Here is a 27,824-nt window from a genome sequence, read left to right as displayed (position 1 = left end):
GCAACACTTTCTTAAAGGTGTTTTGACTTCGCCATGTTTTTCAGAGGCACCACACTCCATAACTGTGGAGAGAGGTAGTACCACTGCATGCTCTTTATGTCTTAACTTGGTTTCTAGGTGGCACAGTACATATGACACTCTAGGTTGGTCTTAGTTTGCTAGGTCAAAGGGTAAAAGGAAGTCTATGATTTGGTCCTTTGACTAGAAGGCAGTATATAGAGTTAATGCGGATTCTGTGGTATATTTTCCCATTAACCTACGTTTGCCCTAAGTGACCTCCCACATTTTCGAAAACATCATCAATTGCAGGCCTCTCAGAAATAAGATTATCCCAACCAAGCAAAGTTACGGTTGATTGCCTGTGACATTATACTTATTTTATTCTGTGCTAGAGATCTAGTTCATTTTGTTCAATTTCAAGTGACAAGAGTTTCCTGGACTGGTTTTTTGTTTTTACATTAAATGGTCTCTCTACGAACCAGGAGAGTTTTCTAAATGCCTTCATTATGCTGCAGATTAGAAATTCCTGGGTGAAAAGTATTATGTCAAATCCCAGTCTCGCTGAACTGAAAATGTAATGTCCATTTTAGTAAGAGAGCAATTGCTGCCAACTTTCATTTGCTGGCTTCCTGTAAGTGAAATAACTTTTGAAATGCCAGGATGAACTAGTGTGATTCTTGTTGAAATATTAAAGGATAAGGTTATGTCGTCTCTTGTGCTAGTGGAAGATACTAGGCATCTCTTCTACTTTGAAGAATTTTCTGTTTCAATGATAAAGGACCTCAATGATAATTTAAAATTTTTGTGTTGTCATTTTTAGGACAAACCTGTTGTTGGAATTCATTCATTCTCTGTCAACATGAAGTTAGAAGCTGTTGATCCCAAAGCTCCTTTTGTCATCTCGCCAGCCACAGTTACAAAGGTACCCAATTATATTCTGAAGTTCTCTGGCTCCAAGATGTAACATTTTAAACATATTCTATTTTTCCATCTTCCCATTTTGGCATCAGCAAGGTAACTTTCTGGTTCTGTTCACTTTAATATAATTTTGTGTACACTCAGTGCTCTTAGGAAATAAAGACATGTTTCCTGAGTTCCTTAATGAGGTCCCCACTTTTGAGTCTTCTGTTCTTTCATGATTTATTTCAATGAATGACCCATATGCAGTACTCACTATAAATTACATATGTCCATAGGCAATCCCCCTCGGTTTTTTTGTTGTAAAAGTAACTTTCTTTTCAGTTCAGAATAATAATATAATATAATAATAATTTATTATTTATACCCCGCCCATCTGGCTGGGTTTCCCCAGCCACTCTGGGCGGCTTCCAAAAGAATATTAAAATACTATGATACATCAAACATTAAAAGCTTCCCTAAACAGGGCTGCCTTCAGATGTCTTCTAAAAGTCTGGTAGTTGTTGTTCTCTTTGACATCTGGTGGGAGGGCGTTCCACAGGGAGGGCGCCACTACCGAGAAGGCCCTCTGCCTGGTTCCCTGTAACTTGGCTTCTCGCAGTGAGGGAACCGCCAGAAGGCCCTCGGTGCTGGACCTCAGTGTCCGGGTAGAACGATGGAGGTGGAGACGCTCCTTCAGGTATACTGGACCGAGGCCGTTTAGGGCTTTAAAGGTCAGCACCAACACTTTGAATTGTGCTCGGAAACGTACTGGGAGCCAATGTAGGTCTTTCAAGACCGGTGTTATATGGTCTCGGCGGCTGTTCCCAGTCACCAGTCTGGCTGCTGCATTCTGGATTAGTTGTAGTTTCCGGGTCACCTTCAAAGGTAGCCCCACGTAGAGCGCATTGCAGTAGTCCAAGCGGGAGATAACCAGAGCATGCACCACTCTGGCGAGGCAGTCCGCGGGCAGATAGGGTCTCAACCTACGTACCAGATGGAGCTGGTACAGAGCTGCCCTGGACACGGATTTAACCTGTGCCTCCATGGACAACTGTGAGTCCAAAATGACTCCCAGGCTGCGCACCTGGTCCTTCAGGGGCACGGTTACCCCATTCAGGACCAGGGAATCCCCCACACCTGCCCGCCTCCTGTCCCCCAGAAACAGTACTTCTGTCTTGTCAGGATTCAACCTCAATCTGTTTGCCGCCATCCATCCTCCAACCGCCTCCAGACACTCACACAGGACCTTCACCGCCTTCACTGGTTCTGATTTAAAGGAGAGGTAGAGCTGGGTGTCATCTGCATACTGATGAACACCCAGTCCAAACCCCCTGATGATCTCTCCCAGCGGCTTCATATAGATATTAAAAAGCATGGGGGAGAGGACAGAACCCTGAGGCACCCCACAAGTGAGAGCCCAAGGGTCTGAACACTCATCCCCCACCACCACTTTCTGAACACGGCCCAGGAGGAAGGAGCGGAACCACTGTATGACAGTGCCCCCAGCTCCCAGCCCCTCAAGACGGTCCAGAAGGATGTTATGGTCGATGGTATCAAACGCCGCTGAGAGATCCAGCAGAACTAGGAAACAGCTCTCACCTTTGTCCCTAGCCCGCCGGAGATCATCAACCAGTGCGACCAAGGCAGTTTCAGTCCCGTGATGAGGCCTGAATCCCGATTGGAAGGGATCCAAATGGTCCGCTTCTTCCAGGCGTGCCTGGAGTTGTTCAGCAACCACTCGCTCAATCACCTTGCCCAGGAATGGAAGATTTGAGACTGGGCGATAGTTGGCCATCGTGGCCGCATCTAAAGATGGTTTTTTAAGAAGCGGTTTAATAACCGCCTCTTTCAGCGGGTCTGGGAAGGCTCCCTCACGGAGGGAAGCATTCACCACCCCACGAAGCCCATCGCCCAGCCCTTCCCGGCTAGCTTTTATAAGCCAGGATGGGCAAGGATCAAGGAGACAGGTGGTTGGTTTCACTCGTCCAAGCAGCCTGTCCACATCCTCGGAGGTAACAGATTGGAATTGATCCCACACAATTTGACTAGACAGGACTCTAGCACTCCCCCGCCCCGGCCCTGCTCCCACGGTGGCGTCTACCTCTTCCCGAATCTGAGCGACTTTATCTGCAAAAAACTTTGCAAAATCATTGCAGGAGATCATGTGGCCCGTATTGGGCCCCGATGTAGCAGGTGGTTCCGCTAAATTGCGGACCACCTGAAAAAGTCTCCTGGTGCTGTTTTCTGCAGATGCAATAGAGGCGGCGAAGAAAGCCTTCTTCGCCGTCGCTACCGCCACTTGGTAGGCTCGACACTGAGCTCTAACCTGTGTCCGGTCAGCTTCAGAATGGGTCATCCGCCACCGGCGCTCTAGCCGTCTCAACGATTGTTTCATTGCCCTCAGATTCGTGGAAAACCACGGGGCCATCCGGGCTCCATGCAATCGGAGAGGGCGCTTCGGAGCCAAACAGTCAATAGCCCTGGTTAACTCCACATTCCAGCGGGCCACCAGGGAATCAGCTGAAAGGCCATCAACATGGGATAAAGCATCCCCTACCGCTCTCTGGAAACCATTTGGATCCATTAAGTGGCGGGGGCGGACCATCCGAATCGGTCCCACCTCCCTGCAGAGGGGAAGGGTCGCGGAGAAGTCAAGTTGCACCAGGAAGTGGTCTGACCATGGCACTTCTTTTGTTTCGCTTTTACTTAGTGTCAGAACACCAACATCCATGGAGGTAAACACCAGGTCCAAGGCATGTCCGTGGCTATGGGTTGGGCCAAACTTATTCAGGGACAGCCCCATGGAGGCCATGCTTTCCACGAAGTCCCGAGCGGCCCCTTGTAAGGTCGTGTCGGCATGGATGTTAAAATCCCCTAGGACAACCAAACTAGGTGTCTCCAGGAGAACATCCGCCACGACCTGAAGCAGCTCGGGCAGGGAATCCTTGGTGCAGCGGGGAGGTCGGTACACCAAAAGGAATCCTGTACTGCCCCTATTGCCCAACTTCCAGAACATGCACTCAGAGAACTGGGTCTTCCCAATAGGATGCCTGGTGCAAACTAATGACTTCCTAAAAATCACTGCAACCCCCCCTCCCCGCCCACAGGGCCTGGGTTGCTGTGCGTAAGAGAAACCTGGTGGACAAGCAGCGGCAAGAACAGGCCCACCTGCTTCATCCAACCAAGTCTCTGTTACACAAGCCAGGTCAAATCCTCCATCCATGATCACGTCATGGATGGCAGTGGTCTTATGAATCATTGACCTGGCATTGCACAGCAGCACCTTCAGGCTATGTGGGTATCCCTTGCTGATTCTAGTATCCGTCCGGACAGGACCAGACCCGGAGGCAGGGATAGTCCTCAGACAACGACTAAACCTGCCTCCTCTGTAATGACATGGTCTGGTCTTAGCGTAACTCCTCCTCCTACCCGTGATCACTGAGATCGGTTGTCCCAGCGCATCCCCCTCCGTGGAACATACCCCAGCCATTTTGTTGGCTGGGACCCACTCCCCGGCAGCCCTGACCCTTCCCCTTAAGAACAAAATAAGACCTTAAAACAATAAAAAACCCCAGAAAACAAAAAACAATACAAATGAAAAACTATAAAAATTACAAATCCATTAAAATCAAACAAATTCCCAACTAAACATCCATCCCACCCCCATCCCCGTCCCCACATATACAAAAAAATGAAAAGAAAAGGAACATTTTAAAACAGACTCTGCGCCACTCCGGATCCCCCTGGGTCGCAGCAGCAGTGACAACAACCGTCCCTGTGAGTCCTTCAGGCCCCGCCCTGGGCCAGGTGGTGAGTGGCAGGAAGGAGCAGGGCCCTCAGACACTCACACAGGAGAGTCCTCCTGGGCAGCAGAGCGCAGCAGTCCTTGTGAGGCCTCAGGCCCCGCCCCGGGCCAGATGGTGAGTGGCAGGAAGGAGCAGGGCCCTCAGACACTCACACAGGAGAGTCCTCCTGGGCAGCAGAGCGCAGCAGTCCTTATGAGGCCTCAGGCCCCGCCCCGGGCCAGATGGTGAGTGGCAGGAAGGAGCAGGGCCCTCAGACACTCACACAGGAGAGTCCTCCTGGGCAGCAGAACGCAGCAGTCCCTGTGAGTCCTTCAGGCCCCGCCCCGGGCCAGATGGTGAGTAGCAGGAAGGAGCAGGGCCCTCAGACACCCACACAGGAGAGTCCTCCTGGGCAGCAGAGCGCAGCAGTCCCTGTGAGTCCTTCAGGCCCCGCCCTGGGCCAGGTGGTGAGTGGCAGGAAGGAGCAGGGCCCTCAGACACTCACACAGGAGAGTCCTCCTGGGCAGCAGAGCGCAGCAGTCCTTGTGAGGCCTCAGGCCCCGCCCCGGGCCAGATGGTGAGTGGCAGGAAGGAGCAGGGCCCTCAGACACTCACACAGGAGAGTCCTCCTGGGCAGCAGAGCGCAGCAGTCCTTATGAGGCCTCAGGCCCCGCCCCGGGCCAGATGGTGAGTGGCAGGAAGGAGCAGGGCCCTCAGACACTCACACAGGAGAGTCCTCCTGGGCAGCAGAACGCAGCAGTCCCTGTGAGTCCTTCAGGCCCCGCCCCGGGCCAGATGGTGAGTAGCAGGAAGGAGCAGGGCCCTCAGACACCCACACAGGAGAGTCCTCCTGGGCAGCAGAGCGCAGCAGTCCCTGTGAGTCCTTCAGGCCCCGCCCTGGGCCAGGTGGTGAGTGGCAGGAAGGAGCAGGGCCCTCAGACACTCACACAGGAGAGTCCTCCTGGGCAGCAGAGCGCAGCAGTCCTTGTGAGGCCTCAGGCCCCGCCCCGGGCCAGATGGTGAGTGGCAGGAAGGAGCAGGGCCCTCAGACACTCACACAGGAGAGTCCTCCTGGGCAGCAGAGCGCAGCAGTCCTTATGAGGCCTCAGGCCCCGCCCCGGGCCAGATGGTGAGTGGCAGGAAGGAGCAGGGCCCTCAGACACTCACACAGGAGAGTCCTCCTGGGCAGCAGAACGCAGCAGTCCCTGTGAGTCCTTCAGGCCCCGCCCCGGGCCAGATGGTGAGTAGCAGGAAGGAGCAGGGCCCTCAGACACCCACACAGGAGAGTCCTCCTGGGCAGCAGAGCGCAGCAGTCCCTGTGAGTCCTTCAGGCCCCGCCCTGGGCCAGGTGGTGAGTGGCAGGAAGGAGCAGGGCCCTCAGACACTCACACAGGAGAGTCCTCCTGGGCAGCAGAACGCAGCAGTCCCTGTGAGTCCTTCAGGCCCCGCCCCGGGCCAGATGGTGAGTAGCAGGAAGGAGCAGGGCCCTCAGACACCCACACAGGAGAGTCCTCCTGGGCAGCAGAGCGCAGCAGTCCCTGTGAGTCCTTCAGGCCCCGCCCTGGGCCAGGTGGTGAGTGGCAGGAAGGAGCAGGGCCCTCAGACACTCACACAGGAGAGTCCTCCTGGGCAGCAGAGCGCAGCAGTCCTTGTGAGGCCTCAGGCCCCGCCCCGGGCCAGATGGTGAGTGGCAGGAAGGAGCAGGGCCCTCAGACACTCACACAGGAGAGTCCTCCTGGGCAGCAGAACGCAGCAGTCCTTATGAGGCCTCAGGCCCCGCCCCGGGCCAGATGGTGAGTGGCAGGAAGGAGCAGGGCCCTCAGACACTCACACAGGAGAGTCCTCCTGGGCAGCAGAACGCAGCAGTCCTTATGAGGCCCCAGGCCCCGCCCCAGGCCAGGTGGTGAGTGGCAGGAAGGAGCAGGGCCCTCAGACACTCACACAGGAGAGAACTCTTACAAGTCTAGGTGTCATGACAATGTCTAGAATAGATGCACAATTCTTGTCATTTTCTCAGCAGTAAACTGTCAGAGCAGCTATAAGTTCTGTCAACAGTATCAACCTTTCTTTTTCTGTCTACCCAACATTCCCTTTATCTTACATGCTTTACGTTTCTATATCTTATTCCTTCTAAGATGGCTCATCAGAATTTTCACATAAAATAGCTTATCTGTTTGAGAAATTCAGATGGCATTTTCACAGTCCCATTCCTGTCTAGGTACATTTTTCTTCACCTTCTAATCAACTACACATTTAACACAGTCCCTCTGCTGCCCACAATCTAATCAACTTCAGCAGCTCATTATTGTGTTTATCTTGTTTAATTACAGTTCATATGAGTCATCCTTGTCATGGGATGAGTCCTTGGAATTATAGGAACAAGTGTACTTTTCCACCTTCTTAATTTTACTTTATATGGCTAGAGCAGGGGGAATTCCTTGTTTTAATCAGCCCATTTTTATTTATTTATTTATTCTATTTCTATAAAACGGTGTTAATTTCTGTTTATTAAACTTTCTTGGTGTCTTAGTGATTTGACTTTTCCATACATAAGGTAAAGGTAAAGGTACCCCTGCCCGTACGGGCCAGTCTTGACAGACTCTAGGGTTGTGCGCTCATCTCACTCTAGAGGCCGGGAGCCAGCGCTGTCCGCAGACACTTCCGGGTCATGTGGCCAGCGTGACAAACTGCATCTGGCGAGCCAGCGCAGCACACGGAACGCCGTTTACCTTCCCGCTAGTAAGCGGTCCCTACTTGCACCCGGGGGTGCTTTCGAACTGCTAGGTTGGCAGGCGCTGGGACCGAGCAACGGGAGCGCACCCCGCCGCGGGGATTCGAACCGCCGACCTTTCGATCGGCAAGTCCTAGGTGCTGAGGCTTTTACCCACAGCGCCACCCGGGTCCCTCTTTCCATACATAATCCAGTTCAAATTCTTGATTTTTCTGACTTTATTTCTTGAGAAGCCTAAGATCTCCTCTTGCCCTTTTTGTCTTGCTTCTTCCTATATAAATGTGGAATGTTTGACCTGAGCGTGTTCCCACTTCACTATATCCTCCTTTTAAAACGCTTCAAGCTTCTGATCATGTTTGCGGTACTTTACAAGCATGAGGTTCCGCATGCTCAAAGAGCTTTTCAGGGTTGTATTTCTCCCATTCCTCATGACAGATTATACTTTTGAAATTGACGTGACTTTCAAAAGTAGTGTGTAGTATTTCATGTGGGCGGGCAGGCTGTTCAAAGAAAACTAGGTAACTCCCCATTGGGCATGCTCAGTCCTTGGGCACATTGAACACGGCTCTGTATCCCAGCCAATAAATAACAAAGAATTGTATCCAACTAGGTCCTCCTCAGAGTTGACCCGCTGAAATTAATTAATGAACCTTAGTCATGGTCATTCATTTCAATGTGTCTGCTCTTAATAAGACTAACATTTGATACAACCCACTATTAGCAGTAGGACAGTGACTCAGAAAGTTTTATATGTTAGTAAAGTGAACTTTGTTTCAAAGTCATTCCTTTGTCTTTTTGCAGGTGTTTAATGATAAATACTTTTTGGTAGAAATAGATGATTTGCGACCAGAATATACCACAAGCCGGTCTTACATCTGTCATGTCAACAGTCCTGGTATTTTCCCTGTGCAATGGAGTCTAAAAAATGGCTTGCATCTCAGCCCTCCACCAGGTGTGTAGCCTATGCCGTCTATTTGCCTGCTCTCATACGAGCAGTTGAACTGGAAGCGTTATACTTTTATCTCTGAAAACACTTCTATTCCGCGTATTGCAGAGACTGGGACAATTTAACAGCAAGATTTCTTAAAATGACTATAAAAGTGGTGTGGGAAAGACATTGGGCCTAGGCTTTTCAAGTAGTGTGAAAAGCCTAGCTTGAGAATGTGAAGGCATTTGTGTGTCCTCAGGAACTACTCATATCATTCTCAAACTTACTTAAGCCAGTATGGGATAGACAAATGTTGAACAAGGAGTAGAGAGATCCTGGCATAAATCCCACACAACTATGATGCTCTTTTGGCAGGCTGTCTCTCAGTTTAACTTACCTAAGAGGGTGGCTGTGAGGATAAAATGGAGGAGAGGATCATGGCTACTACGCCGACCTCTTTGTAGGAAGGATAAGATAAACATGCATTAATAAATAAGAGTCATTTGTTTGCTCATTCATAGGTTATCCTGGGCAAGACTTTGACTGGGCAGATTATCTCAAGCAGTGTGGAGCAGAGGCTGCTCCCCAAAGCTGTTTTCCCTCGGTAAGCATTCACAATATAATGTGTTTATTCAACGGTGAATATTTTACTTAGTTTGTAAAGCTTGTTAACCACACCACATAGTGGAAAAAAGAATTAAAGTACTGGTGTTTTGAGGGCAAAGCGTCCCAAAATAGTCTAAAGAGATGTTTAATATTCAACTTATTCTGCAAGAATTGATGGTATCTCAAGGCTTGGAAGTCGAACAATGGCATTATGCATCTTAGGCCACAAACAGGATATGAAGTGTTTGATGTGTAGGTGAGGGTTCACCTGATGAAATGTTTCTGGGAGGTGGGCTGAATTCAGCCCCTAGAATATCGGGGAGATGGCTCAACTAGTATCCTTCTCCCTGAAATCTAATCTTTGAGGTTCTGGGATTCTTACTGCTTTTCTTACTGCACACATGGGAAGCACTTTGGTGGGGAGGGTAAGTGAATTTTGCTTTCTGACAGCAAGCCCTTCAAGCCATGTGGTATTTTGTTCTGTTCTAGAGAGTCATCAGCCTGTCGGAGCAATTTTTTGGTAAGGGACGCTGATGGGAGGGGGAAGCCTGGTGCATGCATGGAACATTTCATGCAGCCTTTTGGATTCTCCCTCAAGGCATGGAAGAGTAAACCATGTAGGTTCCCACTTTAGTTTGAAGTGGCACAGCCCAGACACAAGTTTACCACCTTGTTGGCTCTTTGTGAGAATTGATTTATCCTTTGTACAGGAAGTAGGCTTTTTATTTTGTGTATGCTTATCTCCACTATTGCAGTTTAATTTTGATCTTGAGTATAACAAGATGTGGGCTTGAAGCAGAGTCTCTTGCATGTTCTACTGTAAATTCAATTATTTTTTCTTCTTTTAATACTTTTTTTGAATGCCAGGTTGAAATTCCCTTAGTAATCTACAAGAAGCCGCTTGCTGATTATTGTTTTGAACTTACCATTTAAATCCCTGGTGATTCCCTTCAATGGTCTGTGTTTAATTTGTTCTGAATGTTTTTCCTGTTTGGTATATGAATTGGGTGCCCTTAAAATTGCATGTTCCACCTAAGTGTTTTTTCCTTCTTTTTCCTTCTTTTTTAGCTGACTTCTGACCATGGCTTTAAGGAGAACATGAAACTTGAGGCAGTAAACTCACAAGACCCTGAAGAAATTTGTGTAGCTACTGTTACAAAGGTGAAGGATTCCTATCTCTGGCTACAGCTGGAAAGTAAGTTATATTTTGAAAGGTAGATATTTTGAATTTTGTTCGCCTTCCCCATGTAGCATGTTAATGTCACTGCCTTATCTGAACATTATAAATCCTTACCAGAACGCAGTCTTACTCCTAAAAATGGCTCTGAAAACAGCTGTTCCAGCCCATGGTTTTGTTTTATTTTTTTGCAACTCATGATAAAACCCTTATAGGAAACAATCAAAGGCTTGTTTCCTGACAGATTCCTTTTTGGAGGGCCTGCCATGCTACTTATGTCTGATTCAAATGTGCAGGTACACAGATATATATTATAGCAAGTGTTGTGTTCTGTTCTGTTGCGAGTCCAGTTGCAACAACCATTGATTTGGGCTATGTGTTCCATTTGTCTCTTAACAGGTTCTAAAATGCCAGTCCCTGAATGCATAGTGAGTGTGGAATCTATGAATATATTTCCAGTAGGCTGGTGTGAAACAAATGGATATCAGCTTAGACCTCCTCGCAGGGCAGTAGGTATGACTAATACAATTACTATACTACAAGATGGAGTGGAATGTATTGCAGAATTGATTGTTTTATTTCAGAGTACTATGGTATATATGCATTTCTTACATAACAATGGTAAAACAATCGTTCCGTAGCTCTATCAAACAGCACGAGAGCAAGTCCCTAGAGAGGAAGGACTGTGGAAGGTTTTAAGACATTTTTAATTAATACTTTGAGAATCTAGAACTCACTAGAGCTTAGTAGCAAGGCAACCTTTTGGGGATACTTGGAGCAGCAGTAGATGGGCAGTGTGCAGGCCCTTGCATGTAGATTCAGAGCACCCTTCAAATTGGAGAAATGCCTGTTTGTAAGCTTAGGAAACTGAAAAGCCTGTGTGTTTGCACTTGAAAGTTCAGGGATTTTCCCGTGTTTGGTTCTTTGCTCATCTCTTCATGTTTCACAAGAAAGTTGGGTCTCAATTCCCCAGGCAGTGATGAAACATGACTATTATCTGAAGCCTGACTATGTAAATGTTGAAATTCTGCTTACAGAAGATTATAAAATAAAAAGTGTGTGTTATCATTGGAAAACTTTTTTAATGATACACTGGTTATTCATTGACTTTCACCTTGGCTTACAGTGAACAAGGAAAAGAAAATTGCAGTGGTCCAACCAGAGAAACCGTAAGCATTGAACTTATTTCACATTGCTAGCAATGGACTGTTTTTTGAGAAGCTTGAATGCAGTTAACTAGAGCTCACTTACTTAGTAGTTGGAAATATTATGCATGTTTGTGGCTCTGTCATGCTATGATACTCTCTGGATATACCATAACTACTTTTCTTCTAAATCAGCTGCATCTTTCTGAACTGTTCTCAGGTCATATTGGAGGTGTGCACTTTTCCATTAGTTAGGACAGCTTTGGGTATTACTTTTTTTAATTCACCCTCACGTCCCTTTCATAAGTGCTGCTTGAAAGGTTGTTACTTAATTCTTTTTCACTTTAGGTCCCCAAATGTTCCATGAGTCACGTAGGTGGTTAGCCTCACAAATCTTCATTTGGATGGCAATAGCAGATGGACGCTGTTAGAAGAAATAATTCCATACTTTGCTTGATACACAACGGTTCTGTGGAAGTGGCCTGCCATGAGTGGATCTTCCTGTCATATAATAGTTGGATTGAGATGTTAATATCTATACCAGGGGCAGTCAACCTTTTTATACCCACCACCCACTAATGCATCTTTCTTGATGGTGAAATTTCCATACCACTCACCAGTGCTCGATGGAAGGAGGATTCAGCTTGTGCTGTAGAACCCCCTACCTAGAATCCTGAAACACCCACTAGTGGGTGGTAGGGACCAGGTTAACAACACCTGATCTATACTATAGACACAGCAGATGCTATAAATGTTATGCTATAGAGTCTATAGCACAATCACACTCTGGGGTAGTCCCTTAAGCAAGTTCTCTGTCCTCCAGTTCTTGGAAGCCATTGCCAGCTTTGCTTTCCATCTTCTGGGGCATTTTTCTCACACACATGAAACATGTTGGACAGAGTAGGAGGGATATTGCTCCCTTTTCACTTGGCATTATTTCACCTGACATGTTGCTGCTGTTCTTTAGCAGTGCTTACATCTCTGGCCACCCTCTTGGTTTTATAGAGTTGGGGGACCTTTTTCAGCAGCCTGGGGGCCACATTCCCTAGTGGGCAACCTTAAGGCCATGAATGTGACTCTTATTTTTGTACAGCCACACAAAAATCAGAGGTCTCTGCACATTTATCTCTCTATCTGGGCAAGAAAGGGGCACTATTCCAGTTCAAGGATACATTCCAACCAGCAGAGCTTGTGCAGCAGGGTCTGTGATGAGGGTGCCTAGGAGGAGTCATGGGTTATAGAAAATCCTGAGGATCAAAGGCCTGAGAATCCCCACCCATTTTACACACAGTTAATACATTAGTTTAAAAACTCCTGTTCTTTAACACACTTGGCGGGTTCCATGTTGTAGTAGTTGTCATTTGTTATGCCACCTATGTGTATACTGCTTTATAAAGAACAGCTATGACCTCCCCTGGGAGGTTTACAGTCTAAAATAGAAAGAGGGAAACTGGATGCAGGGCTGGGCAGGGGAAGAATATTTTATTTTTTCCAATTGTGTGTGCTTTGATTTAATTATAATAGGGCTTGGGCACTAAGGAGGGAATGAGGGAATGGCAATTCCAGAGGGGGCAAGAGGAGAGAAGCGGGGGAAGGGAGACAATGAATATGAAACCTTTGCTTGAGGCACAAGTCCCTTCTACTGTAGAAACAAAAACAAAAGCCCAAACTGGATGAGGAGCTCAAGAGCCCAAATACTGAATAATGCCATCTCTCTCTCTCTCTCTCTCTCTCTCTCTCTCTCTCTCTCTCTCTCCCTTGGTCAGAATATTATCCTCAAGAACTGTCCATGAGGGACTAAAGAGCCAGGAACTGAACTCCGCTGATACCGGTAAGAAAGAAGTGTCTTTGTGTGTGTAGTAGTTGGAGAATGAGGCTAAACGCCGTGTTGTGTACATGTCATGTTTCCCGCACGGGCTTAGCTTTCTAGACCTATCCTGCTGTGGTGAGGCTCTTCCTCACAAACACTTCCTACTTTTCCTTTGAACTTTTATCCGTTCTGCAGTGAGTTTCCATGTTCTGCTTTGCAGGGAACTCAGGCAACTATAGACAAAAGGCCATTTGACAATAGAATTCCCTATGTGCCAGATGGTGAAATCTAATCATTTGTTAAACTGTTGAATGGATGAATGTTGAATAAGTGCATCTGCTGCTGAACAAATCAGTTAATATTCTCTAAAATCTTACTGCATGACTTGCAATGCAGCAAAATATGTGTTTGAGGTAGTACCTAATGTCAGCTTTGCAGAAGTGGCTGCTGCTCATTCTGGGATTTAATTGGTTTTTAAATGGAGAGATGTTATGTCAATACAATACAATCTCTATATGTGCCAATTATAAACCCCTGGAATTAGGGCTTTAAGAGAAAGCGGCTCTTAGTCCAAGCATAGCTGGAATGAAATGACTATTGGTATATTGATATCTTTAACTATCTTGCATCACGGAGGATGCTAACTTATTTTGCATGCTAAAGCAAATAACCATAAACTTTGCTTCAGTGTTAACACATAATAAATTGTATCCAAAAAAAAGTCTGCATAACAGGATGGCAGAAGTTGACTTTCCCTCTCTCTGCTCCCCCAGCAGCTTCTCAAAGGGGTCCTCTGAGGGCACCCCAGTCACACTGCAGAATGGGATAAACTAGAACAGAGTTGGGGCAGGGAGGAGCCCAGAAAATCAGGTATTGGCAGTGGCCACAAGCCCTTGCTTTCTGTTTGATTGGGCTTTGTGACACTGTGACATAGCTGATTCTGGCCCAGTTTTTTGTGATTTAGCTCCAAACCTGTGTGTGCTGTTCAAAGGGGTTTTGTGCTAGCGGAAAGGCCCTTGTGCAAATGAGTTCCCTGAATTTTGGGCAAATTCCCTCATCCCTCAGGTCCAGCTTTGGGTGAGTTGCAGGAGGCTATCAAAAATAAATGTGCATGTATGTGAAACTCTGGATTGTATCCAGAGTTTTGTGTAGTTCCACTGGTGCATTGGGACTTCTCTTTCCCTCTCCTCTGCCCAGGCTTTTCCAGAAAACATCTACACAGAGGGTCCCTCAAGCCCCCTCCCCTGAGTTGATTTTACAGGCACACAGAGATCAGAGGGGACAGGAGCGGGAGAGCAGTTGCATGCATGGAAGTGTGTTGCACCAGAGGAGCTGCAGTGTTGGATGGGGCCCTGTATTTATTGGTTTAATTTCTATAGCTTAAATGCTTTCTAAATGCTAGTACAGTGGTACCTTGGTTCTCAAATGTAATCCATTCCGGGAGTCCATTCGACTCCTGAAACCATTTGAAAACCAAGGTATGGCTTCTGATTGGCTGCAGGAGCTTCCTGCACTCCTGCACTCAAGCAGAAGCCACATCAGACGTTCGGCTTCCGAAAAAGGTTTGTAAACCAGAACACTTCCAGGTTTGCGGAGTTTGGGAGCCAATTTGTTCGGCAACTAAGCCGTCTGGGAACCAAGGTTCCACTGTATTTAGAGCACATGTTTGCACAAGTGTTCTGATTATTATTCTTATTTTTTCTAGTTGTAACCAATGGTAAATACTGCTGTCCAAAGATCTACTTTAATCATCGCTGCTTCTCAGGGCCATATCTTAACAAAGGTAGAATTGCAGAACTGCCACAGTCTGTGGGACCAGGAAACTGTGTCCTTGTTCTTAAAGAGGTAAGGACATCTGGAAAACATGGCTATATACTTGTGGCACAATTTATTCCCTTTCTCTGTCAAAGCACACCCTTTGTATCATTGTAGACTAGGAATACATTAATGCAGCATTCAATGTAAGTATGGAAAAGTGTAGGCCTATAAAATAATGTATTAGGTTGGAAAGTTGAAATCATAATCAAGATATTGGTGGGTTTGGCAGCATTAAGTCGCACAGCATAATTCTCATAATTCTCAATCACTAAAACATGAAATAATGACCCATCCTGTGGGGAAGGCTTGTCTGAACCAGATTTCTCAATCTGCATTTCATGAAACAAATTCAGCTATAGAGTAGCAAGATGGTTTCTTCTGTGTCATAGGGATGGTGGTGTGATCAGCTTGTGTTGTTGCATAGTATGCCAGAGGCTTCCTGGTAAGTTTGGAAAGCACAGTTTTGTCTAAGGTAATCTGGAACCCATGGGACATGACGGTATATTCTGGTGAATCAACAGTCCAGTTCTGCAAGGAGAAGCCCATACTCACCATAAAAAACTGGCTGCAAACAAGTTTCTGCCCCTTCCAGCTAGCTGGAGGACGGCACTCTGATATTTTCAGCTATCAAAGAACGCTATTGTTCTTTTGTAAGGGGCCCATTCACATTAGCAAGACAGGTGAAACTCATAATGGTATAAACCTCTGCAAAAGGACAGATACATACTAACTTCTCCTTCCGATTGTAAGGCAGTACCTGATAGAACAACAGAAATATAAGCCATTCTTGTAGGGTGTAGAGTTTGTTTTTTACTCATGGTTCTTCACAGTCTAATTCAGGGGTTGTCAACCTGGTCCCTACCACTCACTAGTGGGCGTTTCAGGATTCTAGGTGGGTGGTAGGGGGTTCTACGGCACAAGCGGAATCCTCCTTCCATCGAGCACTGGTGGACGGTAAGGAAATTTGACCATCAAGAAAGATGCATTAGTGGGCGGTAGGTATAAAAAGGTTGACTACCCCGGTCTAATTCATTGTGTTTTACTTTTTTTAAGCTATTTGTTTTTAATGTATTATGTTCCCTGCCTTGAGTGCATTTTTGAAGTGGAAAGGCAAGAATGGACATCCAGTGACAAATGAAAAGGCTTTAGGGCAAATTAGATATCTGTAGAGCTCTGTATTTTTTGTTGTATTACAGAAATGCCTAAGTGGCATTATGGAGAAGAGAATATACACCTGTCACTAAGCAGCAGTAGAAACTGTCCACGACAGAATATTAGAGTTGATGAGTCAGTCATTTGATCTGTTGTGACAAATCTATAGTCCTTTGAGAACATTCTAGATTACAGGAGTTGCCTCGGGGGGTCTCTGCTGCATGTTAAACGCCATGGGTTATTCTTCATAGCGGCAGCTTTGTCAGATACTGTGCAGTATCCATGGTCTAGCAATGCAAAATCCTTTTTGTATGAGTTTTTTTAATAAGGGTGGTTCAGTATTCTGGGTTATTTGCTCATTAAATTTATGTGTGTTTCTTACATGGCTGTCTTACTTCTCGGAATAAATTGAATAGGGCAATTATCACTCAGCATTTTTTCCCAGATATTTGAATGCAAGGATAAATATTTACTTTGAAAGCAAGTTGGCTCAAAGCTCGTTATCAAACCTCTTGTATTTGATCAAAATCTGGCTCATTTTTAATGTATCCTTGGGCATTTATTTCAAAAGAGACCACCCCATAAACGTGTTAAACCTGATACTGGCATTTTTGTTTCCTCCAGTGCCTGCTTTTTAGCTCATTGTTCCACTTTGTTTAGCCATTGTGATAAACCTTCCTAGCACTCCTCTTTACCTCCTTTCTGTAGTAAATATTCCCTCCTGAATGGAATGCTGTGAAATCTTATTCCATTCTCCCTTTGTTTGGTACGTTAGTGGTGTCTCTTCTGCCATTCTCCATCTATCCTTCCTTAAGAATCCTATTTCTTGACAGGGAGCTGGAGGGAGAAAATGAATAATCTCAGAAATGAAGTTGGGGGGGGGGAGTATTCTCCATATTTTTGGCATACTTTTATAAAATAAAGTAGCAACATTTGCTAGATAACAGTACTTTACCCTGAACAACATTGAGGGAAATGTGGAAAGACAGTTAGGCTATACTGAACATTGAATTGGGAATCCTAGGCAGTCAGATAAATCCTTACTTGTTGTCTGTTTTTGGTTCACAGGTACTGTCCTTTCTAAACATATTATGCTGATACATTTTAGTTTAATGCTCAGTCTCTCAAGTTGCTAACTCAGATGAATAGAACTAATCTACTAAGTCATATTAACATATTAAAAGAAATTTACTTGCCTACTGCTTTCATAACACTCTCTCCTCATTTCCATTTTCAGGTTCTTTCTTTGCTGATCAATGCTGCCTATAAACCTAGCCGTGTCCTTAGAGAAATACAGCTGGATGAGGAAGCTGCATGGCATGGATATGGAGAGACCCTGAAAGCAAAGTAAATGGACTCTGTTCTGTAGTGTGTGTTGGTCCTTTGCTCTTAGGCCAAATTAGACATTGCCAAGGAAGGATTTCTCAGCCTTTGTAATGCTAACCCCCTGAGCTTGCCTGCAGTTGCTGCCCTGCGTTCCCAAACACCCTTACCTGGCTGTCATGACTCTAATGAATGTGACCACTGCTCTGTAAAGGAGGAAGTTTGTCTTTTCTCCCTGGTGGAATGCATGCAGCCATGTTCTAGGACCCTTTGGTGTTTGAGATGCTCCTATAGCAGCATTTGGTTCAGACACCATAACCAGTACAGTAGGAGTGTGTCTTAGTTTGAGAATGGTGATGCACAACATTTCCTCACCCTAAAATGTTTTCTGTAAACATAAGAAATTCCATGGCATCCAGAATATTGTCTTTGTAAAAATGACGATCAAATCACACATTGTTGTTGTTGTTTTCCTCCTTGCTTCAGGTATAAAGGAAAGAGCTACCGTGCCACAGTGGAAGTTGTAAGAACAGCTGATCGAGTCGCAGAGTTCTGCAGGCAGACCTGTATCAAACTTGAATGTTGTCCAAATCTCTTTGGCCCCCAAATGGTGCTAGACAAGTGTTCAGAGAACTGCTCTGTTCTGACAAAAACCAAATACAGTGAGTAATTGCGGTGGTTGGCCCTACAAGGGAATTTTCTGATTCACTACTGCGCTATTCTACAGTGTAGGTCAGTGGCTGCAAAGCACAACTTCAAGTAAATGAAGTTTCCTTAAAGCTGCTGATCATTCTTATCTTAGTTTATATATGCTCAAAGCACCACTGTACTGTGACCATATCATCAACATTTAATCTTGCCCTTGGTCGAAAAGTGCCCATTGAGTCCTTCTACAGTTAGTTTAGCAGTGCAGAAAACTCGGGCTGTATTAGTAAACCCAACCTGTGATTGTACTGGGGTTCCTATTGATCTCAGGACAAACCTACCTATTATGTGAGTGATACATCACCTTTCCTGACCTTTCTATCTTCATTTGGAGGAGCCATATGGGATTTGAAATTAAATCTAAACTACCCTCTGGGAAGCTGTTGATTGCCCCATGGGAAGCAATGCTGATATATTTTTGTGTGTGTGTCAGGCGGGATTCATTTGCAGGTTGGTCACCACTTAACATGTTGAGAAACTGGACTCTTGATGGTTGTAGAGCAGTTTGATGTGCAAAATTGTTGCCACTCCAACCCTTTGAATCACTGTGCTGTTTGTTGGGTTACTAGATTCCAGTAGCCAGTACAAGTTTAATATATGTACCGCAGAATATGTCATCTTTCTTCTAAGGCACATATCCATAGGTATCAAACAGCAACAATAGGTCATATAGATGGACATCATTTATCCCCTGTTGGTGGTGCATAAATATCATAAATAAAACATGATGATAAAAGGAGATTTTAGAGGCACTGTTGATACATGTAGGGCTAGCAAAAGATGAATCATCCTGACATTTCACAGTCAGAATCCTTTTTCTATTAATTTCTCATAGCCCATTATTATGGGAAGCGAAGAAACAAAAGGATTGGCCGTCCACCAGGTATCCACAGCAACACAGAGACAAGCATGAAGAAGGCAAGCAGGAAAAGAAAGAAACGGAAAAACTTCTTTGTTCATAAGAAGAAACGCTCTTCTACCTCTGTAGATAACACACCTGCTGGTTCACCCCAGGTATGATAACGCATACAATTTATTTAATGCACTCTGTGTTCCATAGATATTAGATAAATGGGTGTTTTGGTATTTTGCTACACACAGTCTTCACTGTCTACCTCTGAGTCTCCCCATCTCCTTTCCATACCATTTCAGGGCAGTGGGGGTGAAGAGGATGATGATCAGGATGACATAGATGAAGAGTCCCTTACGGAAGACAGCACCTCTGAGCACCAGGAGGAACTGCTTGAAGAGTCTGAAGTGTCAGAAAAGAAATCGCGGTCATCCTCCCCCACACAGAGCGAGCGATCCCATTTTGGAGCTCAGGACCGGGACAAACGGAAAAGGAAACTACGCGCCTTTTCTTTCTCAGATGATGAAAATAAGCCTCCTTCACCAAAGGTAGGTTTTGGAATTTTTTTAAAATAGAATACCTTAGCAGCGAGTATCTAGCATTCAGAAAGAGAGATTTTGTTCATCGGGGGTTGTCTCTAACTAAATCTCTGGGAATCCCCAGAGCAGATATGGGGTGTGCACAGGGGGAGGAGAGGAAGGGAAGGTTGGGCTCACAGAAGTCTTTCCATGTGCACAATGGTTTAGCTGGATGCAACCCAAGGTCATTAAGCCATCTAATGATGAGCCTTGAAGGCTGAGGCCTTTCCCCCCCGTTTGTTATTAAATGGAAATAAATGCTCATATTTGTCAGGTCTACCTAGTACTAAAATCAAAAGGGGCAAAATAATTGCTCCAATAAGCAGGTGAGGAAATATTTGTACTGACTTGTGACCTAGCAAAGAAGAAACAGACCCTGTTAAGGAAGGATTATTAAGAGTAGTTTTGAGGTTTTCTTTAGAAGCAAAATAATCCATTTCCCTGCATTCTAATTATATACATTTCTGATACTTGTTATTTAAATAACAGTTCCAGAATATAGATTGGGAGAGTGCAGGGATGGCAGGTTTACCCCCTCTCAGTAGAAATTTCCCTCCCAGGACACTAGGGAAGACTCAAAACCTGCTTCCTGGTATATCATGCATCCAGAGCATGAACTCTCTACTGAATTAGCAACAATCAGTTGTGTTAAATGCATATGCACAATTTAACCTATTGTATAATTCAACATATAAACTTGCATATAATTTGCACTTATTGCAACATGTTGCATACCTAACTCACCACAACAGCAACACTGCAGTGATTAGGGTGAGGAAATCCAGCCAGATGGGTGGGGTAATAAATTATTATCATCATCACCATTATATAAAAATATACAGTCGTACCTTGGAAGTTGAACGGAATCTGTTCTGGAACTCTGTTTGACTTCCAAAACGTTTGGAAACCAAGGCACTCCTGCAGCAAATCGGAAGCCGCATCAGATGTTCAGGTTCCAAAGATCATTTGCAAACTGGAACATATACTTACAGGTTTGCGGCATTCGGGAGCCAAAACATTCGAGTCACAAGGCGTTCGACTTCTGAGGTATGACTGTATACACATTCCACCTGTTCTTGTTAGAAGCTCCATGTATAGATCTCATCTAGTTGCTGGGATTTGGGGGTTTCCCCTCCAAGTGCTGCCCTGTCAACATTTTTTTGCTACAGTCTCAAGAATACACAACTTGGGGGTGGGGCAGAGAGAGGGGGTGGTTTGTGGATTCTGTTCATGAGTACATGGTTCACACCTTATGAATTAAATTTGATCAGCACACACACAAAATCCCTAACACCGAGAATCCAAAATGTCATGATCTGTGGCTCTTTTCAGGAGATAACTCGGGTGGAATTGGTGGGAATATACGAAAAGAGTAAATATGCTTGAGCAGGGCAAATGTAATATTTTTGCTTTGTTTTGGGACTTGTGGGATAGGAAATAAAGATAGACGTTGGAGAAAAGCTGCAGCTGGACAGCAACCCTCTGGAGTGGAGTGTAGCTGATGTTGTGCGGTTCCTCAAATCTACAGACTGTGCCCCATTAGCTAGAATATTTCTGGATCAGGTATTCTATTGTTTTACTGTTGGCAATTGTTAACTGAGCACATGAAATCTCTAGTCTTTGTCTCAATAACTTTCTAGCATTGCAAATAGTTGTCGAGGGATGTAATCCCATTTGATTTGTTAGCTTTCAATCAGACCATTTAATGCATCTTAATGGCATTTTTTTCATCAGTTCTGAACCCTGTTCTCTCTCTGTCTCTCAACAGGAAATAGATGGACAGGCGCTTCTCCTGCTAACTCTTCCCACTGTTCAGGAGTGTATGGACTTGAAACTTGGCCCAGCCATTAAACTTTGCCATCACATTGAAAGGGTTAAATTTGCCTTCTACCAACAGTTTGCTAACTAAAGGGAGAGGGTGATAAATTGGAAAATGAATTTTTAAAGCACAACTGCAGCATCCTACTCTTCCTTGAACAGGGTGAGGCAAGGAAGGTCAGACGGAAACGGCTTATAAACTGGCATTTGCAGTCTTGCACTTTGAGGGGAGGGGAAAAAATACTTGGAGCAAAACATTAATGCAATCCCAGCTATTTTCACAGCTGTCTATTGGCTTAAGAATGTAGTAGTCGCTTGTTCTGTACATCAGGACTTTTTTGATGAATAAAGGTGGTTGTAATCTCTCCTCTAAGGGGAGAAAAATTTCCTGTAGTTCTGGTCTGAAATGGACAGACTTGGCAGCACATGGAAGGGAATGCCGATTGATGGAAATTTCCTTGCCATTTGCAGAACTACTTCATTTTCTTTGTCTTAAACATAATTTTTTAAACATTAATATCGCTGATTGCCAAGATAAGTGGTGTGGCCAAAAGCTTGAAAACTGAAGTGCAGCCAGATGTTTTTTGTTTGTGATTTTTAGTTTGGAACTTGCTTTCTACCTCTGCAGCCTGAAAAAAAAAAGCTATGAGGGAATTACATTTTTCGGGGAAGGTCATATATGGCTATGCAACATGTGCTTTTCTGCAGTCAAAATAGGAATGCCAACATTTTTTCACCTGACAGAGGTCCTGGTCCTCCAAAAGTTATCTGAAAGTCACAGATTAAAGAAGTTAGAGCTGTTTGTCATGGAGGGGGGGTGCTGAAGTTTGTGCCTGACAGAATTTCTGCCTGCCATGCTGCTGGTCGAGGCACAGAGAGGACAAGTTTTGGGAACTGTAGAACAGGAGGTTTGAATGTTAACATATGGCTCTGCTTTACAGATAAGCTGCAACCGAATTTTTTATTATTTTTTATTTTTTACTGAAAGCTGCACAGAAATATTGACACTTTAGTATCATTTCTCTTTTTGAAAATATTTACTAGAATATTGCATGGTATGAGATTGGGATTAAGTCTTCTCGTATTCCCATTTGTTTTTGGAAATTGACCTTGCATCTGTAGAGGAAGAACGGACAGAAATGTTGAGCTCCTATCAATTCTCCAATGTTTAAAGGGTTTCTCCAGAAAATTGTAGTTGTTTTGTAAATGCATGGGTGAAATGTCGTCTTCCCTCTTCTATCTTAAGTATATAACAGAAATGATTTGTGATGTCCTTTTTGTTGGACAGTTCATGCAGCCTGTACTGTGTGTACACCTTAAGAAATGGGGTCCATAGTTCTCTATATAACTTTGTGGGTTTATGTAGAGGCAATTCAACTATGGTCAACTTAATAATGTGCTCGCTAATGCTTATCTATACAGCAACTTCCCACAACTGCAACAACTAACTGTTGGTGCACATTGCTGAACAATTACAGGTTTTGATTTCTGCAGAGTGAATCCAGCTTCGTTGGGATCCAGCCATGCACAAAATGGGCTTCTGCACCCATTATATGTGTCTATTAAATTTGAAGTATATCCATGTCACTGGATCTTTTTGATCTTCACAGTTTGAAACATTGTCTTCCTGCAGAGTCACGTTCCAGGATATATATGAGTGCTGTTTAGGAAGAGGGTTGTATGGTGTCTTAAAAGAAACGAATAACCTTCCTAGCTTTATGAGACCCTAGATAAGAGTATGGATGCAGTGAATGATTACTCAGAGCTTTCATACTTCAGGTTTCAACCAAAGTAGGTTTAGTACATTAAATGCTGTGTAAATGAGCATATGGACCAAGTTTGCAATTACATTTATATATTGAAATGAGTGCTATTCAACTGGTCCATTTATTTATGAGAAATGCACTTGTATGTGTTGGTTTGAATGCCTCTCTCTGGCATTGGGCGGGTGGGGTGGATCCAGGTTTTTTCATTATCCAGCTTCAGTGCATCTTTTGCTTTATTAAAAAGGTAACTATTGGGTACCTTCTGGGGGGGGGATAAAAATCATAAGAATGGCATATGTACAAAACTTGTATGTCTTGAGATTTTCAGAGTTTTTAAAGTAAAACTTTCATACTCCATGCATTGCTGTAAATAAGCCAACTTACGTTTCTAAAGCCAATGGAGTAGGTGCTGGCTATCTGTGATATATTTATAAGCTAATATTTCTGCCCTACTTTAGGAGTTTGATCCCAGTGGGATCCATTTAGGGGCTGTCAGAAAGAGAGATGCTTTCCATTGTTTGTTACTTTAAGTCATTTCTATGCAACACATGAGTAGTTGTACACTTCATTTCTTGAAGCAATTCAAGCGTATCTTGTGGGCTGAATTTGAAGCCGTCTGCAAAGCATTCATCCCCTAAGTAGCCCTGGAATATTTTCCAGCTTCAGGGAAATGTAACCTCATCTACAAACCCTACATTTCTTTCCATTTACTGCCCAAATCAGTTCAATTGGAAGCTTATCTGACTTAATGCTGTTAAAACTTCAAAAGCTTCTTGTGCTACTGTAGTAGAGTGGGAGAGAGTCTGAAAAGTTAGATAACATTGTGCATTTTAACTATGCTAATGACATTCTCACTAGGATAAAGTACATGTGCCCAAAGCAGAGAGTGAGAAAAGATAAACATAATTGTTAGATCTCTGGGGGCTAGTTGCTATACAATGACTACATGAAAATAAATTTATAGGTACTCTTATTAAACAACATAGGTTTTCCACTTGATTGGCTTTTGGGGGTGGGAAACAGCAGCTTATAAAGCTATTGTCAAAAGAAATTCAGTACATAATTTTGGTTTACACTCATAGGTTCTAAGTTGCATCCTGTTAACTGGCACAGCTATTTAATAAAACGTGAGGTAGTTGATAAAGTTCTGGTCTAATTTTACTTGGCATAGCTACCACTTCTATAATGCTAGAAACTTGAAAGGAGGTGGGAAGCGTGTGCCATGAAGGGCTTATTCCAGACTCTGAAAGAGACAGGGGTTGGGGTGGGGAATGACAGTGCTTTAAAATTTATGTACCTGCCATGCAACTGCCAATCCTATTAAGATAATGGAAACATTGTTAGTCCTTTCACAAACCCATCTCTGAAAGGACTAACCAGAGGTGGGTTTTTAGCTACCCTTGATCTAGCTAGCATGCCCATGCTGGGTGTGGCCACCCCATGCTGTCTTGCACAAATCTGCATGCAAGCACAAAGGGCAAACTCACAAACCTCTACAGCCATTCCATCAATGTGTCTAATTTGTAAATGTTTCCCTTTTTTCTGCCACTGCCATAAAATTGCTTTGATGGAGCTAGTGAGACACCTGGACCCAGAGGTTAGCCACGAATGCTTTACAGTAAGGTAGAATAAGTTGAATACTAAATCTATAGCAGTGTGTCAATTAGGGTACAATACCAGGAGCAAAGGATTTTGCAGTCCTCCCTATCTACAGGCTAAGAAGGAAGTCAGCATTCGGAACCTCTCTACCAGCTGCCACAGGTAGGACTGGCATCTTTGCCCCTCTACCATTCGTGCTTCAGCATCAGGGGGAAACAGGATGGATCAGGATCCAAGGTTCTCCTGTTCTCCCAACACACCCCTTGGATGCAGTATGGTCCTGAAGCATCTGATTCTAGTGAGACCAGCAGGGCTTGGCATCTGGCAGTGCTGCTGCCAGAGACCCTTCTCTCCCCCCTCCTCTGTTCTCATTGGATGACTCTACCCTTTAGTGAAATGAGCACACACTTTTTGTCTGATTTGCAGATACTTTTTACGTATTACTAGCCAAAGCCTAATCAGCTCAAAAGTTTGTCTTGTTGGAGAATTTTGCATGCCAGATTACCTAGGCAGTGCACATCTTTACATCAGCCGCTTTCTTTCTGCACACATTGTGAAGCTTTATGAATTCATACCATACCAGAGTGTTGCCAAAAGTAAAACAATGTTTTAAATAAGGCTTTTGTTGTGATTTTCAGTTTTGTCTAAGATTTTGTCTACTGTGAAAGTAGTATCTGAAATAGCAAGATTTGCTAAGCACAAAGGGACTTGCCTGAAAACCTCATGAGTGTAAATTTGACTGTGTGCTGAGAACTCACGCTGGTATTAACTTTCCCTAAATCATTCATATATGAACTTTGTTGTCAAAGGTAGCCTTTTAACCATGAGGCTAGAATGGGGTTTGAGCATGCAATTTTAAAAGCTCGTTATATAATCCATTATATAAACCATAGATCCAAACCCAAAAGCGGGTAGGTGGGAGTAACTTTCCCACCCCTCTTCTCTCCAGAGGAGCCCCATTGAAAATGTACTAGGAATGCTGCAGAATTGGGGTATGATGTGCTGAAAGGGGAAGTAATAGAATAATAGAAAAAAAGATGCTCCAAGCAGATGCTACCATTATAGGTGTGTCTGCCCATTTTTTTCCGCAGAAAGAAAGGAAGTCTCCTTCCGCCCAGCCCTACCCACTGCAGGCTGGATTAGTAGCTGATGAGATCTGTAGTGAACCTTGCTAGTGTGAATTCCTTTTTGAAAAGGATCAAAATTGGAGACACTAGAAGTACAGCAGTTATTTATATTAGCTACTTGCTTGTTAGAAGTTCAACCTAATTATTGCACTGCTGCTGACCAGATTAAATTACTTAAAAGAATAAAATCAAGATTGAACCATGGAATGCAGCACATTACTTCCTCCAGACTCTAGAATGAAATGCAATGTTCCACCGACTTGTTGTCTTAAACTTCAGGAGTGTGGAAACTGGATTTACCAGAACTTTGGAACTTCAAGTAATGAATTGAAGTGATTTTTTTAAAAAAATCTGTGAAGAACTTACTCCTTTAACTGCAACTCCTAAGAAACCTTAAGTACTATCTGTATATCACAGAGACTTCATGTTTGTCAGCTTCTGCTGCTGTTACCTAATCACCCAGTCTACTCTCATACAGGACTGCACACAGATTTTTCCATTGACCTCTGAACCAGTTCTGTTAGTGTTTATAGACAATCAGAAATCTCTTGAAAGAGCCTTCTAGGGCAGGTACTGCCAGCATATACGTAGATCTGTTTTGTTGTAATAAATCATTGAACATGCACTTTCCCTGCTTTGTTCTTTCTTTAAAAAAAAAAAATTAAAGATGTATATTGTGTTGTTCCTCCTGCTTGCTGTGTTTTTCTTTGATTTAATATATATAAATTATATGTGTGAACTGAGGGTAAAATTCAAAAATGGAGAAATATGCACATAAAATATGCCTATTGAAGATCCTCCTTTACTGGATAGATGTATCAGTTAAAGGGTTAAAATATTTTAAATGGATTATTTTGCTTGTTTTTTTTTTCTGTAAATGAATGTACATAATTTTGTGGTACTTCATGACCGTTTAAAGTGATTGTAAGTAAATTTTAAAAAAATACTTAAATTGCTGCTGGTCTACTTTTGTGTCAATAAGCTGAGTATTGCTTGAGTGCTCAGAATTCCATGTTACATGTGTCATTGAGGGGAAACTGGATTACATTACTAATACATAAACAAGCACTTGAGGGTTCATAGGCACAAAGATGAATTTCCAAGTGTCTTACAATTATGGTTCAAGAAACATTATCATATGCTCTTAGTGCTGGGCTTATTTGCCTGTGACCCTCTTGGGAAAGAACTTTTGCAAACAGTTTTCCCTAGAAAAATTTGCTGGTAAGAATGCTGCTGGATAGACCAAAAGCTTTTCTTGTCTAATATTCTGTTGTCCACATGGCCAATCCAGTGCCTCAGTTAAGAAATGAACAGGAACTGAGTCCAGTAGTAACTCTCATGTGTTCAACAGCATATAGGCTCTGTCAGTGGAGGCAATATACCAATAGTGTTTTTTTTACTGTTTTATTGGTTTATCAAAACAAATACAGAGACATATATATTTTCAGTTTAAACAAAGTGAATCATGGTTGGAAATCTTAAGTTGCATCTATATTCGGACCCCCTTTCTAGAAAAAACCTTTCCCATGTCCACTTCGGTTTGTAAAGGGATATTGAAGTAGATTTCAGAACCTCCTTACTTGATTTTTCTTTTCCTGGTGGTTCCTAGAGAAGAGTTGATTAAAGTAACACCAGAACCAAATTAGGTAGTGTTGCTGGCATATAATGAATCAATTTGTATTCTGGCCTGCAAAACTAAGATTGTTCTCTTAGACACTTTTATCTGTTGAACACAATAGATGAATCTTATTTCTGAACAGGCATGCATAGATAGAATTAACCTACAAGCAATTTTTCCTCCGGCCAAACTCCATACTTTGTAGTGATCTTAGAAATAAGAAAATGTTTATTGCATTAATGTTTAAATATGTAAAAATAATTACCAGCAATCACCTTATCGCCCTCCCAACAGTATTGCATGCTGAGAACTGCTAGTGTAAGGTGATGAAAGCTCAAGATGAAACCTGCTATTTTAATTAGGTTTGATAAATCTGGTTCTGATAAAT

General features: G+C 43.7%; 1 protein-coding gene and 1 long non-coding RNA gene across 6 annotated transcripts in view; one reads left to right on the top strand and one right to left on the bottom strand.

Moving 5' to 3' along the window:
- Positions 1-26,157, top strand: part of SFMBT1 (Scm like with four mbt domains 1) — an 81,003-nt gene extending 54,846 nt beyond the window's left edge. For all 3 annotated transcript variants that reach the window (XM_080994179.1, XM_080994180.1, XM_080994181.1), the window contains exons 8-21: positions 821-922; positions 8,218-8,368; positions 8,866-8,948; positions 10,019-10,145; positions 10,527-10,640; positions 11,254-11,296; positions 13,039-13,103; positions 14,788-14,927; positions 17,290-17,399; positions 17,862-18,037; positions 18,916-19,094; positions 19,233-19,478; positions 20,943-21,071; positions 21,277-26,157. In XM_080994179.1, coding sequence (XP_080850305.1) covers positions 821-922; positions 8,218-8,368; positions 8,866-8,948; positions 10,019-10,145; positions 10,527-10,640; positions 11,254-11,296; positions 13,039-13,103; positions 14,788-14,927; positions 17,290-17,399; positions 17,862-18,037; positions 18,916-19,094; positions 19,233-19,478; positions 20,943-21,071; positions 21,277-21,417 — 1,806 coding nt within the window. In that variant the 3' untranslated portion in view covers positions 21,418-26,157. The remainder of the gene's footprint in view (positions 1-820; positions 923-8,217; positions 8,369-8,865; positions 8,949-10,018; positions 10,146-10,526; positions 10,641-11,253; positions 11,297-13,038; positions 13,104-14,787; positions 14,928-17,289; positions 17,400-17,861; positions 18,038-18,915; positions 19,095-19,232; positions 19,479-20,942; positions 21,072-21,276) is intronic.
- The window catches only part of LOC308470791, a 40,648-nt gene that overhangs the window by 9,378 nt on the left and 3,446 nt on the right, over positions 1-27,824 (bottom strand). For 2 of the 3 annotated variants that reach the window (XR_013982643.1, XR_013982644.1), the window contains exon 2: positions 16,748-16,889. This is a non-coding gene — a long non-coding RNA (uncharacterized lncRNA). Of the gene's footprint in view, positions 1-16,747; positions 16,890-17,750; positions 17,892-27,824 lie in introns of those variants that run through there. The other variant, XR_013982645.1, reaches the window with a different exon arrangement.

This window comes from Podarcis pityusensis (assembly GCF_964106645.2).
Source record: "Podarcis pityusensis genome assembly, chromosome: 2".
Lineage (NCBI taxonomy): Eukaryota > Metazoa > Chordata > Lepidosauria > Squamata > Lacertidae > Podarcis > Podarcis pityusensis.
Note: the sequence above shows the minus strand (reverse complement) of the source record. Positions and strands in the feature narration are given on the sequence as shown.